General features: G+C 35.6%; 1 protein-coding gene across 5 annotated transcripts in view; it reads right to left on the reverse strand.

Moving 5' to 3' along the window:
• ARID4B (AT-rich interaction domain 4B) overlaps positions 1-15,887 on the reverse strand; it is a 162,604-nt gene that overhangs the window by 46,626 nt on the left and 100,091 nt on the right. For 3 of the 5 annotated variants that reach the window (XR_496697.3, XM_007989844.3, XM_037986038.2), the window contains exons 12-17: positions 12,995-13,067; positions 11,526-11,620; positions 9,672-9,769; positions 8,444-8,687; positions 7,933-8,108; positions 1,986-2,246 (exon numbers count right to left, since the gene is read on the reverse strand). Coding sequence is in view for 4 of the 5 variants with exons in the window: in XM_007989844.3 (XP_007988035.1) it covers positions 1,986-2,246; positions 7,933-8,108; positions 8,444-8,687; positions 9,672-9,769; positions 11,526-11,620; positions 12,995-13,067 (947 nt within the window). In the remaining variant the exon portion in view is untranslated. The remainder of the gene's footprint in view (positions 1-1,985; positions 2,247-7,932; positions 8,109-8,443; positions 8,688-9,671; positions 9,770-11,525; positions 11,621-12,994; positions 13,068-15,887) is intronic. The other 2 variants (XM_037986036.2, XM_007989847.3) reach the window with 2 other exon arrangements.

Consider the following 15,887-nt stretch of genomic DNA (forward strand, 5'->3'; position numbering starts at 1 on the left):
AGGCAGAAGTAGAACTCCTTCCACATTTATATTCAGTAAGATAATTTAGTAAGATCAAAATGACTTGAAGTCAAAAACTGGACAAAATATTCTTTTGGTAGCTGTATCTGAGATCTCAAGTACGTTCTTTGGAATATATTAATAGCCAGGCCTTCAGGTGAGGAAAATCATGTACTAGAAAGGCAGCATAAGAATCAACAGCTGACACCTATAATCCCAGCACTTTGGGAGGCCGAGGTGGATCACCTGAGGTCAGGAGTTCAAGAAAAGCCTGGACAACATGGCAAAACCCTGTCTCTACTAAAAATACAAAAATTAGCCAAGCACAATGGCAGGCACCTACAATCCTAGCTACTCAGGAGGCTGCAGCACAAGAATTGCTTGAGCCCGGGAGGTGGAAGTTGCAGTGAGCAGAGATCATGCCACTACACTCCAGCCTGGGCAACAGAGCTAGACTCAAAAACCAAAACCAAAAACAAAACACACAAAAAAAGGACCAAGAGGTGAAAGGATAAATTGTGCAGTGTATTAAAAGTGGTATCTGGAAAAACTTATGTTTCTGGATAACTATCACATCTAAGCTCTGACGACACATATTCTTAAAATCTAAAACTGTATCCTGATTAGAAATAATAAAGAATGAGCCCAAAACAAAACTTCTGAACATTTCCTCATGACTTAACTTGCTATTTGCTATTTTCTTCCAAGCATCAGAATGGATCAGACTGGTACTTTTCTCAAAATAAGAAAGGTAATCAGATTAGATCATGAGCTTCCTCTTATACAACAGGACAACAAAAAATTTAAGAAACAGAATTTCGTATAGTATAATTTATTAAAAACACATGCATGTAAGAATACTATATATTTTCTGAGTACATTTATATGTATGTGAAAGTAGAATGAAAAGTTAGTAAGGACAGCCTCAAAACTCTCAGAAGTGATTTTCTTTAGGGAAAAGGCATTGTGGGAAGTGATTAAAGAGAATCAAAATTTAATTTGCAACACTCAAACACAGAATTTGAGATGATGCCTTCCTAATAACTTCCCAAATCACAGAATATAATTTAAGTATAAAGCATGAGAACTGTATTCCTCCTTAAAGACACTAGGTACACCACGAAACCACAACTTAAAACTTCTATGGTTAATCTTTCCAGGTATTTAACTGTCTTACAGGCTACATTTCAAATATAGTATCAGATATTCTAAAATAAATTAAATTATTCTTAAAAGAAAACTGAACGAACAGATCCCAAAACTGGCTTGCCAATTTTGGATAAAATAAAAATACAAAATTTCTTTGGAAAGTCAAAGAAAATTTATCTAAGAAAAATGTTTAAGTCACTGAACACGACTTAAAATCAAATTTCAGTCTTGCCTATCAGTTCCCTAGGGTAGGAGCAGTCAAAAAGTGCATTCTATTTTAGTGAAGCAGGCCTGCTTACATGTTCAACCATATTTTTTCAAAGATACTAATAAATTTCTGAGACTTCTGAATAAGGTTGTAATGCAATAGCTGTTAATAAGGAGATAAGGCTTTCTTTAAATAGCTAATGTTTCCTAGGATTTTAAATCCCTGACTACAGAAGGAAAGAAATGACTTAAGAATACAAAAAAGAGGTTACTGTGGCAATGTAGTTTAAAATGCAAGACAGCAAGCAGCCTGATAATTGGTTTGCAGATGTCCAGAAGTTCTGATCATTTCATCAATGTTTTATCTACTAATCTACATGTAGTACATAAAAATCAAGTGTGTAGACCTCAGTTTTCTAGACACTAGGGATATCTTCCAAGTACTGAAAACATTAATTGTAAGTCACTAAGTGAGGTATTTATATGCTAAAAACTTACGTATTTTTTATAAGGTACTATGACCTCAATTAGAATACTAATAAATCTGTAATCCGTCACTTAAGTTTTTAAATAGAAAAGTATTTTATAATTGTTTTTAGGTAATAATCACTAGCTAAAACTCAAGTTACCTCACATTCCATCCGCAGTAATGCACCAAGTAAAGGACCTCTCCACCTTCGACATCAGAATCTTTAATACTAGCTTCATACATTTTTTGATTTTTCCCTCGTCCATACCGCACTTGGACTTTCATGCCTGGTGGATAGCATTCAAACTCCTCTTCCTCATTGTTGTCATCATCTTCTTCATCCTCTTCTTCTTCTTCCTCCTCCTCCTCCTCCTCTTCTGCTTCTTCATCATCTTCTTCTTCTTCTTTATTCGTTTCATCTCTTGAAAGGTTTAAAAAATTGCAGAGTTAATAAAAGACACTTCATAAGTTTTTCAGTTCCAAACCACATATATTGATAAAAGTTGTGGCTGTGATTGTTCCAGGAAAAGCAGGTTCCACGTGTATGAAATTCTCAGAGTTTCATTTTACTATTAAAAACTAAAACTGTAAGACAACCAAGGTTACAGAAAGACACATTCAGAGAAAATGAAGATTCAAAAATAAGTGCAGTAAAAGAAAATTTCCAAAAGTCAGAAGAACAGAATTTGTGCCGAACAGCAAGAAGCAAGTATGGTCAACTCTAACAATGTTTTCATGTTTTATTAATAAAAGTGTTTTACATCTCAATTGACAAAAAAAATCATTATACTTCATTGCCATTTTACAACTAAAAGTTATTTTTTTCATTCAAATATTTCCAGCCTCAAGATGTTCATTTTTTTTAGAGGCAGAGTGTTGCTCTGTCACCCAAGCTGGAGGTCTCAGGATGTTTGAAACAATAATTTTCACTAGCAGATGGCAGTCTTAATAACTTTAAAACATTCTCCATCCGAATTTTCAAATGCTATAATAACTGAAATACTGTTTTAATTTAAACAGAAATATTCTAAAAATGTACTACCAATATCTTATCAGGTTTGTTCTTTCCTTTAAACTTCAACACAACTTCTACTCTCATTACCACAGATTTATTAACATCATCTACAAATCTTCTCAACTTTGATGTTCCAAAGAAATAGACAGATGAAAGGCCAATTACAAGTACATGAAACTAAAAGTCAAACTATTCTAGAAAGAGTATCACATTCTTTTTTTTTTTTTTTTTTTTTTGATGGAGTCTCACTCCTGTCGCCCAGGCTAGAGCGCAATGGCGCGATCTCAGCTCACTGCAACCTCCGCCTCCCGGGTTCAAGCGATTCTCCTGCCTCAGCCTCCCAAGTAGCTGGGATTACAGGCACCCATTACCACGCTCAGCTAATTTTTTGTGTATTTAGTACAGACAGGGTTTCACCATGTTGGTCAGGCTGGTCTCAAACTCCTGACCTCAGGTGATCCGCCCACCTCGGCCTCCCAAAGTGCTGGGATTATAGCCGTGAGCCACCACACCTGGCCTTACATCCATTTTTATCTTCTTAGTACCATGTACTTTCTAAAACTGAGCATTCATATCCTTTCTGTACTGACCACCAATCTGTATTCAATAAGGTGGAGAAAATCTTCAATTATAAATCTTTCTAAACACTAGATTTATTTTTTTTTAAATTTCAATATGAAATCCAAGGCTACATTTAGTCTGGTTTTATTTGCTGCCCTGTATGTCTGTACTTAAAGACTCCATCACTTTAGGGTTGACAAATGACTAAACATCGTAAGGCAGAACAACCAGATAGTTTAGTATTTAAGCTTTAAAAATTAATGATAATATGTAAAATACATAGATATATTAAAATAAACGCTATATTCTATATTAAGACTAATGATTATATATATACATATATTACACCACACACACACATATATTTTTTCTATACATATATATACACACACATACATATATATATTCTTCCCCCTTGGAGACACAGTCTCGCTGTGTCACCCAGGTTGGAGTGCAGTGGCCTGATCATGGCTCACTGTGGTCTTGACTTCCTGTGCTCAAATGATCCTCCCACCTCAGCATCCCAAGTAGCTTGGACTATAGGCACATACCACCACACCCAGATAATTTTTTATTTTTGTAGAGACAGGGGTGTCCCTATGTCGTTTAGGCTGGTCTTGAACTCCTGGGCTCAAGCAATCTTCACACCTCGGCCTTCCAAAGTGCTGGGATTACAGGTGTGAGCCACTGTGCCTGCCTGATGAATATAATATGTATATTTTAAAAAAACTTCCTCCACCGAAAATTTCAGTTTTATATTCCTATATGCAACCTTTTTAGGGATAATATACTTTATCATTCCTAATTATGTAATTACATAGGCAACAAAAATAATATATAAATAGTGATATAAGCAGTACTATAATGCTTTTTTATTCTCCTTTTCCTTTTGTATAGTGGGGCAGGAGCATTGGGGGGATGTTTAATAGACCTGTGGAAGTAAGTCCACGTTCACAAAAGTATCAAATGTATCAATTCTGTCTGAACCATGACACAAATTCCTCAAAAATTCTCAAGATTTATTCCTATTTTAAAGACTCAGTTACAGTTAAATACGTATTTAAAAAACTAAAACCTTCATGAAACCAGCTATAATCTGAGATATACATATATACTATACATATATGTACATATATACGTATATATATGTACATATATACATACACACACACACACACATATATATATATATATTTTTTTGAGACAGTCTCTTGCTCTGTTGCCCAGGCTAGAGAACAGTGGCATGATCTCAGCTCACTGCAACCTCTGCCTCCCAGGTTCAACCAATTCTCCTGCTTCAGCTTTCCAAGTAGCTGGGACTACATGCTACCATGCTCAGCTGATTTTTTGTATTTTTAGTAGAGATGGGGTTTCACCGTGTTGGCCAGTCTGGTCTTGAACTCCTGACCTCAGGTGATATGCCTGCCTGGGCCTCCCAAAGTGCTGGGATTACAGGCATAAGCCACTGCATCCAGCCTGAGATTAAAATATTAGCAATGCTATTGAAAATACTTTAATATTTCTATTATGAAAAAGTAATTTTATTAAGGCTAAAATATCTAAAAACTTAACAGAAATGGCATTATCAATGATAAATCATTATGAGGAATTTTATTTTTATAGCAAACTAAATCTTTTTTTTTGAAAGAATACTTGCCTAAGTCATAAGACTCTATTTTTGCATACTGGGGAAAAGAAGCATATTTTATTGTGGCCACAATAAAAGAGATTTATCATGCACCTCAGAATCATCATATAAAAATGAGATATAGGATCAAAATTCTAAATTTTTTGAAATGACGACAAACTCTAAGCTGTATGTTACATCATAGAATACACTGAGTTGATGAGTACAAACAATTCTAAATGCCAACAGCAAGCACAATCATACTTTAAGTGGTAGCCCAGGCAAATTTGCATTCAGTCTAAAACAGAAACCCAACACTCTTGTATTAATGAAATCAAACAATCAAAAATTAAAAATATACATTTAGTATCACCCTCAGACACAAACTAAATGAAATTCACTTTAATAATACACTGAAGTATAAAGAAAAAAACAACATAATTACTGGCAATCAACCAAAGAAAACTATTCTCCTAAGACTTTAGTGGCAAATTCAAGACTAATGTGCTAAACCAGATGGAACACAGAATGCCAAGAAAGAGAGCCTCTGAAAGTATAAAATGCAACCAACATACAGGTTAAAAAAATTAAGTTGATGCATACATTACATACATGCACTCACACACATATGCATTTAAGCTAGTCATATTTTAGAGAAGAATATCTTGGGAAACGAAATGTTATTAGCAAGGATTTTCATCTGAATTCAAAAAGAAACATCAAATCTTCCCAACTTGATGTTACACTCTTCACAATGAAACAAAATTTTTAAAAAAGATAGTGTATTAAGTAACTGCTATGGTCAAGGCACTGAACTAGACATTTTACATATATCAACTTCTTCAATCTCCCATATCTGGACAATGGAAGAAGGATACTGAACATTCTTGGTAATAGCCTATTACTTAGAGAAAGTTTATATGCCAGAAAAATACCTATATATTAATTATCACTGTAAAAATTTCCCCTGCAACTATCTAATAAAACTCAAAAATCAATTATAGTAAGCCCCTCTTATCTGCAGGGGATACATTCCAAGATCCCCAGTGGATGCCTGAAACCGTGGATAGTATCAAACCTTATATATACTATGTTTTTTCCTATACATACATACCTCTGATAAAGTTTAATTTATTAATTAGGCACAGCATGAGATATAACATAAAGCAATTATAATACGCTATAATAACAGTTATGTGAATATGGTCTTGTCTCACTCTCTCAAAATACTTTATTGCACTGTACTCACCTGTTTTCAGACCACAGTTGACCACAGGTAACTGAAACTGTGGAAAAGCAGGGAGTACTGTATAAACAGTCCCAAATGCAATGCTTCTAAAAAATATCTACCAAACTTGGGCAGTCACATTAGGAAAATTTTAGTTTGAGGTATGCATATACTAATAAATATCTGTAGTACATAAAAATCCATATAATTATAGAGTTAAAGGGGTTACTAAAAACCTACAAAACAGTTTATTCTATAAAATAAGTAGAAGCACCAACTTAAAAAATTAAGTAACAAAGAAAAAATACAGATTTATCCCAGTGCCTTGCAAACAGCAGATGTTCCAGAAACATCTGTAGATTTAAAAATCCGATTTTTTGGTAAAAAGCTGAATCTTTATTAAGATTCTTATCAAAATGATCTCCTTTAAACATACACTTCTACACACAGAAATATAACAAAGTATAATCAACAAATATTTAGGATTTTTTTCTTCCATGTTTGTCTGTATGGTGCCACCGAAATTTCAGAACTCTGATCAATCAAAAGATTTTAGGCAAAAAGTTGAAATTTGTACCAAATTTCTTAATACCTGAAATAGTCTCCAACAGCAGTAAGGCATACTTCAAATATATATTTTTATACACAAAAATACAACAAAGTATAATAAACACTTTTTACTATATTCATATAAGCCCCATTTTTCATTTTCCCCTTCCCTATCCGTCTGCATACTGTGGCCAAATGTCAGTATGCTAAACGGGTTTTTTGTTTTGTTTTTTTTTTTGAGAAAGAGTCTCGCTCCGTCCCCCAGGCTGGAGTGCAGTGGTACGATCTCAACTCACTGCAACCTCTGTCTCCTGGGTTCAAGAGATTCTCCTGCCTCACCCTCCCGAGTAGCTGGGATTATGGGCACATGCCACCACTCCTGACTTTTTAGTATTTTTAGAAAAGACAGGGTTTCACCATGTTGGCCAGGCTGGTCTTGAAATCCTGACATCAAGTGATCTGCCCGCCTTGGCCTCCCAAAGTGCTGGGATTACAGGCATGAATCACCGCAGCTGGCCTGCTAAATGATTTTTTAAAAAAAATTCATTGTACTTATTTAAATGAGACACTAACAGAGATGTTTATATTTTTTAAGCCTCAGAAAAAAGATTCAATGCCAAAGATTATCTATAAAATCCAGGGGTCCACTAGTAGTGCATAAATTACATTGTCAAATAATTCATCATTCCAAAGTGACTAAAACAAACAAATGCTACTACCACATAAGATAGAACATACAATTTTTGGCCTTTTAAACCCTTAGTATTTTTCCACTCTTGTTTTTGCTTAAGAAAAAATACAACTCTCAGAATCTACAGCCAACATACAATCTATAAAACATGGACATAGCCCGAAGTTTATATTATCAAGTAATTCAGCAGACCTAAAAAGTACTTTGCTCTAGCTAAAAATTTTATCAATTTCCATGATGAGAGCAAGAAGAATGGATCAAAAGTATGATCTTTCTCTACAAATTTCTATCGGTAGGGTCTCTGAAAGAAGTGAAAGCTATTTAATAAATTAATATTTTGTCAATTAATTTAGATTCATACATATACACATACAAACAGAAAATGATACAAATCCATCAAGCTGAAATGCATCGTAACCAAAAACAATTTTCTTACCCAGATTTTGCTTTTTCTTCCTCAGCTTCTACCTTTATGTTGAGGGATTCATCTACCCTAGTTGTGTCATCATCTTTGTCGTCCAGATTTTCATTTTCTTCTGGTTTTTTAATGTTAACTTCTTTTTCCTGATCAGAATGTGTAGGTATAGGTTCTAATAAATTCTTTTTACTTCCCTAGAAAAAGATCAAAGGAAAGAAACCAACAAAAGTAAAAAAAGTAAAAATTTTCAACCTACATCCATGGTTTATCTCTTAGCAACAGGAGGTATCAACCAATTCTAATATTAAAAGTTATAAATTACTTTTAAGAAACTCCTGCTATTTTAAAGCACTAGACAAAAATAGCTAACAGCTATTTTGAAGTTATTGTAAAAATTATACAAAAGTAGCACTTAATGAAGAAAATTAATAAAGAGTAATATTATATAATATATTGATTTTGGAACTTTACAGAGGATATGAAAAATATACCAAAGAAAACAAAGGACAATTAACAATATCTGATTTACCAAAGAGGGCTTAATATTTTCTTTTCTTTCAATTTCATCCTCAATAGGCTTTTCTTCTTTTGGTATTACATTCCTCTCCTCCTCCATCTTTATTTCTTTGATCTCTGTTTCATTTTCCTCCTTAACTTTTACTTCTTTTACATTTTCACACTCCTTACATTGCTTGTTAACAACTTTCTCTGGCAATGCCATCTGAAATTCAATGTTGGCTGATCTACAGTACTCCTCAAAACCATATAAGTATCTGGAAACATGAAGAGAAATTACATTTGGTGAAACATTTCAAAATATAACTATAGAGTTACTTTTAATGTGTATTCATTTCTTTTGTCTAAACTCTCAGATATTGGGCCATGTTAACATTCTAATTTATTCTAGTTGTTTCTAATCTTTTCAATGCAAACAAAAAATTTTGTCAAAAATTTAAAAAACCGTGCTCAGAGTCATAACAATAACAGCTATTAATAGTATTAATAACAGCATCTGTTTGTTGCACATTTCTTATGTGTGAGGCTGGACCCCCTAGTAAATCTCATTTAGTCACTACAGTAATCCTGGGGCATGCAGCAGCAACCTTTTTTTTTTTTTTTTTTTTTTGGAGACAGAGTCTCACTCTGTTGCTCAGGCTGAAGTGCAGTGTCACGATCTCAGCTCACTGTAACCTCCACCTCCTGGGTTCAAGCAATTCTCCTGCCTCAGCCTCCTGAGTATCTGGGACTACAGGCGTGAACCACTATGCCAGGGTATTAGTGGAGACAAGGTTTTGTCATGCTGGCCAGGCTGGTCTTGAACTCCTGACCTCAAGTGATCTGCCCGCCTCAGCTTCCCAAAGTACTGGAATTACAGGTGTGAGCCACCGTGCCTGGTCAAGCATTCCATTTTACAAACGAGGAAACTGAGGCTTAGGTGAACAAATAACTGGCCCAAGGGCATAAACAGCTAACAACTGGCAGAACTAGCATTCAAATGTGGATTTACTTGACTAGAATATTAGCTTTTTAACCTCTATGAAGTACTTGACAAAAGTACTTAGCGACAAAAACTTTCTTTATAGAATTTCTCATAGATTTAGTATTCACAAAATACACTTCAGAAAACGCTATCACAGAATGACTAGTAAAATTTTCTGATTTCTTTAAAGAAACAATTAGCCTCGTTAAAAGGTAAATTTCATCCTGCTTTCTAGGTAAAAATACTGAAGATAATCATATCAATTATACTAACTTACTTTTTATAAGCACATTTAACATTGTATCCTGCAGCTGAATTTAAGACAGGGATTCCAAGATCTTGGTAGACTTGTTTCCAAACAGCTCCACTTTCAATCTAATGGACAAAGTGAAACAAAAACTCTTAAAAGGTGTTAATGTAATAACATTTTGATAGATACAGTATATTTTTATATTTATTGGTTCTAGTCTCAAAAGAATTTTTAGAAACTTGATAAATTCTAAATTTGGTTTAAAAATAAAGGTTTTAGTACTCTAACAAATATCAGAAAATTATAAATGTTGAAATATTAGGCCATTTGACATTCTGTTTTTTTCTTTTTGGAGACAGGATCTCATTCTACTGCCTAGGCTAAAGTGCAGCAACATTGGCACAAACACAGCTCACTGCAGCCCTGAACTTCTGGGCTCAAGGGATCTTCCTGCTTCAGCAACCCAAGTAGCTGGGACTAGGCGCACACCACCACATCTGGCTAATTTTAAAATGTTTTTCATGTTGCCCACGCGGGTCTCAAACTCCTGGGCTCCAGCCTTAGCCTCCCAAAGTGCTGAGATTACAGGCATGAGTCACCATAACTGGTCCCATTTGACTTTTAAATAAACCCAGTTATGGGAAATGGAAAAATATTCAGGCTCTTTAATCAAAATTTTTAACAAAGAAACAGAGACAAACATTTTCAAAGGATTTATTATTTCCCATAAAATATACAGGCTAATAAATGAAAGCAGTTTTACAGAAATTTGTAAAGTATTTTATTCCACAGAATATTCACAATTGGATACTTTTTTTTTTTTTCTTTTTTTTTGAGATGGAGTCTCGCTCCATTGCCCAGGCTGGAATGCAGTGGCGCGATCTCGGCTCACTGCAAGCTCTGCCTCCCAGGTTCACACCATTCTCCTGCCTCAGCTTCACGAGTAGCTGGGACTGCAGGCACCCACCACCACGCCTGGCTAATTTTTTGTATTTTCAGTAGAGACGGGGTTTCACCATGTTAGCCAGGATGGTCTCAATCTCCTGACCTCGTGATCCGCCCGCCTCGGCCTCCCAAAGTGCTGGGATTACAGGCGTGAGCCACCGCGCCCAGCCTGGGTAAGTATTGTACATCATGTCAACCTTAAAATAATTTCTTCAGATCAGTTCAACAAACATTTCCTGCCTTAATCCCTTTATATTATTAAAGGGATTAAGAATATAAACAATATTAAGACAGATCCTTGCTCTTAAGGAGCACACTGTCTAGTGAAAAAGAGACACAGGAAGGATTTCCACCAATATGACTGTGCTGTGATTCAGATTTAAAAAAGGAGGTTTATGAAAGTTTGACCAATTTAACAGTTATCAGAAAGCTCACATGTAAAAAATGTTTTTGTTTTTTTTTTTGAGACAGTCTCATTCTGTCACCCAGGCTACAGTGAGTGCAGCGGTGCAATCTTGGCTCACTGCAATCTCTGCCTCCTGTGTTCAAGTGATTCTCGTGCCTTAGCCTGCCATATAGCTGGGATTACAAGTGTGCATCACCACGACTGGCTGATTTTTGTATTTTTTGTAGAGATGGGGTTTTGCTATGTTGGCCAGGCTGTTCTCAAACTCCTGGCCTAAAGGGATCTACCCGCCTCGGCCTCCCAAAGTGTTGGGGTTGCAGGCATGAGCCACCATGCCTGACCTAAAAAATCTTTAAAATTTAAATTTTGTCTGAGAAGGCTAGCTGTACTTTCCACTTTATTTTCTTCTTAGGATTTTACTGAAAAACTTTTTTTTTTGTTGTTTAGAAAAACAATTTCAGAGATAGCAGATACCTGAGAAAACATGTTACATGAAAAAGATGTTTTTTCAGTTTGACCACAGTACTCACATTATCAAATCCTCCAAGTTTGTGTACAAGTCTGAATAACTTAAAAAGATTCAAATTTCGATATCCAAGTACAGGTCGTTTGTTAATAGGTGTACCTGTTACAGAAAACACAAACTATATTAGATCCATACTACATTTTTAATTTAAAATTCCAAAGATTCAAATAATACCACTGAGTATTTATATTATTTTATATATATATATATATGAGAAATTATCTTGTTAATCAAAGACATGATATCTACACATAAACAAGCCCATGGCCACTTTAAATTTTTTCACATAACCAGATTTTTGAAATCTTTTATTTTCATTCTCTCATACTTTCTTCCCTCTGCTGAGCAAGTAAATAAATACTAGACAACTGCTTCCCAATGAGAGTTGCTTTTATGGCATTTTCTTTGTATTCTACCAACTTACTACTACTCTAAATAATGATTCTATAGTAAAGCTACATGTTTGTTTGTTTGTTTGTTTCATTCTAACACAAGAAAATGCAAGGCAAGGATGCTAAATCGAACAAACCATGAGAAAGTGGTAGAGAAGATAACAGGGTAGGGGTACAATGCCTCATATGGCCATTTCTACAAAATATATGACTGGCTTAATCATATTTTTTCACTCTTCTCTAGTAGTAGATTTCATTCATTTTCTTTGCCTTTTCATTTATCTTATACAAGAGCCTATGAAACAGCATACTTCTTAGGCCAACCCTCCATTCATGTAAAGAAATAATACAAGAATCAAAGACATTTTATATTGAAAAATGAAAAGATACTTATATTGTGTTAGGCATTATCATTTATGAAAACAAAAGATGACAAACAGCCAGTTTCTACTCATCAGAATTACAATCAGGGATTTAAAAAACATTCAATTCCCAGAGAATTGTGTTTCTAAACACTAATCATTCATTTTGCCCTTCCCTTCCAGCTAGAAAGTCTCTCCTTACTCCCTTACAAGCATCTTCCCAGAAAATAAGAAAGTAGACTCTGACCAAGAAGATAAACTCGAGAACAACAGTGTTAAGGTTACGGAAGGATTAGTTCATTACCCTAAGTTATTCTTCTTCCTTCAATCCTTGCATGGCCTTAGCAGCTTTTGGCAGATTAAATAAGCTGAGCCAAGGCTCACTCTGAGACTGTCACACTTTCTTCTCTATTTCTGGCCTAATTCCCATTTTGCTACTGTTCTTTAGGGTCCCATGGATAGGTAAGAGGATTGGCAGGATAGGGTAATAAGCGCATTTATGTGTCCACAGCCACAATATCTGTCAAAAAGCTATCAAATGCCTCATTCTACTTGTTACGTGACAGGTGCTATGCTAGGTGTTGGTGATATCAGAGCCAAAAAGACAGCCATAATTACTGATGACATAAAGTTCAGTAAACAAAATTGTATTCTTATTTTTAGGATACTAATTATATGTCCAAAACTTATCACGTTAAGGATAAATAAAAAATACTCACCTCTGTCCTCCATAAATTTGTACAACTGCTGAAGAAAGTTCTCCCTTTCTTCTGGAAATGGTTCTATTTCTTCCTAATTTTAATCACAGAAGAATATTATTTTCTTCAATTAAGCATTTTAATAAAACAAGCAGACTTCTTACCAACAGCAAAGACTAGAGTTCGTTAAAATACTTCAAAGGCTTTTTACCTAATCAAAATTATTCTTTTAACACTAAGCTGTTAAAAACCAGATAAGTCTAGACATTTTATGTTTTATAGAGGAATATGTCTTTAAAAGTATCTCAATAGTTAGAATCCCCACAGTAAAAACTCCCATATGAGAAAAGGGACTAGCAAGATTGTTCGTGTGTGTTTTTAACCATATCAGAGATCTATTTTTCAAATCAGGGTCACAGGTTCAAGAATACCTACTCTCAACTTATGCAAAACTGGGTCAGGGTTAAACACCAAAACTAACTCTATTATTGCTCCTCAAGGAACTATAAAAGTATGGGTCCCATTAGCTGTAAGTGCAAGTATCCTTCATTTTATGCAGCCCCACCGTATATACTTCAAGCTTACATAATCAGTAAAGTGGGGAACAAACTTGATCTACAATACCTGAAGATTCAGACTTAGGGAAATCTTCAAGTAATAAAATAGTTCCCTGATTTATCAATTACAAGGGAGGGACTAGCTTCTTGCTGCTGTGGCCAAGGGCTGTGGCAGCAGGAAGCTGGTCCTGAAGCAACCTGCAAGGAGCAGGGTAGTAGGTAAGATTGAGGAACTCATCAATTCAATGACTTTCATCCATTCAACAAACACTTGAGCACCTGTAAGTGTAGGCACTATGCTAAATCAAATAAAAGAAAAATAAGCTATGGAGCCTGCCATTACAGAACATGATTAGGAGTAACTGCAGAGAAAATGATTCCAAACATACAGCTAGGCTTTACAGTTACTCTGGCTTAAATACACATATTTGTAATAGTAAAAGTTAGGATATTCAACTGGTAATCTAAACAAATCAAAATATAGCATTTTTAAATTTCGAAAATCATGTGCCTAATGCCACTGCTTTAGCGAGATTGTCTTTTTACTTTAAAAGCCAGTACAAGAAAGAAAGGTATTTTTTTTTTAAAGCCCATGTTGATAAACTATTAGGTTTTCTAACTGGGCAGAGAAAAATAAATGACAACCATTAATTTGCTAATGATGAATCTGTATTTCTCAATTTAAACACACTCCATACATTCAGGTTTTGGTAAGGAGAGCAAATTCAAATCTAAAGACACCTATTTTCTAGATGTTATCTTAAATGTTCCCATGGTATAATATTTAACTTTAATAAACAGCCCAATTTATTTCTATTCCAAAAACGTTTAAGGTAAGCTTTTAACTCAAGAAAATGTTTACACTATACTGCAGATTTGCTTTTACAAAAACACTTGTGAAAACACTAAGCACCAAAAGGTTTGGTAGCTATCATTTGTTATATTTTACACACTATGACAGACACTCTAAGTATGAATACGAATAAGACAGCATTCCTAACTTTAAGGAACTTACAAATTTGTGGGGGAGAAAAAATAGACAACAAATATAAAACAAAAATATGTATAAGGAACAGTAGTAGGGTTGTTTGGTTGGTTGGTTGGTTTCTGAGACAAAGTCTTGCTCTGTCGCCCAGGCTGGAGTGCAGTGGTGTGATCTTGGCTCACTGCAACCTCCGCTTCCTGGGTTCAAGCAATTCTGCTGCCTCAGCTTCCCGAGTAGCTGGGATAACAGGTACCCGCCACCACGCCCAGCTAATTTTTTATGTTTTATTTTTTAGACGGAGTCTTGCTCTGTCACCCAGGTTGGAGTGCAGTGGCGTGATCGCCACTCACTGCAAGCTCCACCTCCCGGGTTCACACCATTCTCCTGCCTCAGTCCCCTGAGTAGCTGGGAGTACAGGCATCCACCACCATGTCCAGCTAATTTTTTTGTATTTTTAGTAAAAGACAGGGTTTCACCGTGTTAGCCAGGATGGTCTCGATCTCCTGACCTCAGGTGATCTGCCCACCTTGGTCTACCAAAGTGCTGGGATTACAGGCGTGAGCCACCACACCCGGCCACACCCAGCTCATTTTTGTATTTTTAGTGGAGATGGGGTTTCACCATGTTGGCCAGACTGGTCTCAAACTCCTGACTTCAGGTGATCTGCTCAAGTCAGCTTCCCAAAGTGCTGGGATTACAGGCGTGAGCCATCGTGCCCAGCCAGGAGCAGTAGTAGTTTAGACTAGCAAATGAAGTGATGTTTTCCTGAGGTGACAGAGGTGATGGTTCACAGGTTTCTCTTTACAGAGATGGCACCTAAGTAGGGTTCTGAAAACTGAACAGGAATATGCCATGCTGACTAAGGAAGGAGGGGAAGGAAAAGGTGGTGCCTACAGAGGTACTAGTGTATGCAAAAGTGAGGAGCAGCAATATATGTAATTTGACATTGCTATAGCATAAAGTTCAAGTGAAAGGGCATAGAAAGGGAAATGATGAGAAAAAATTGAGGCAGGGATTAGGCTATAAAGGAGATTCTATATGAAAGCTTAACTTTTACAGAGACAAAAAGCTACTCAGGAGGTTTTTAGCAGCAAGGGAATGATTGCTCATTTTAGCAATTTAAATAGAAAGCAGTCAGGGAGAAGACTGAAGCAGGGAAATTTCTACATTACACACTGTCATTACAGATCACTATACCCTAAAATATAACCTCCAAAACAATCTCATTTCATTAACAGTTTACTACAGTTAAAAGGCAGAATTTCTTTTTTTTTTTTTTTTTTTTTTTTTTTTTTGAGACGAAGTCTCGCTCTGTCGCCCAAACTGGAGCGCAGTGGCCGGAGCTCAGCTCACTGCAAGCTCCACCTTTCGG

This window comes from Chlorocebus sabaeus, chromosome 25 (genome assembly GCF_047675955.1).
Source record: "Chlorocebus sabaeus isolate Y175 chromosome 25, mChlSab1.0.hap1, whole genome shotgun sequence".
Lineage (NCBI taxonomy): Eukaryota > Metazoa > Chordata > Mammalia > Primates > Cercopithecidae > Chlorocebus > Chlorocebus sabaeus.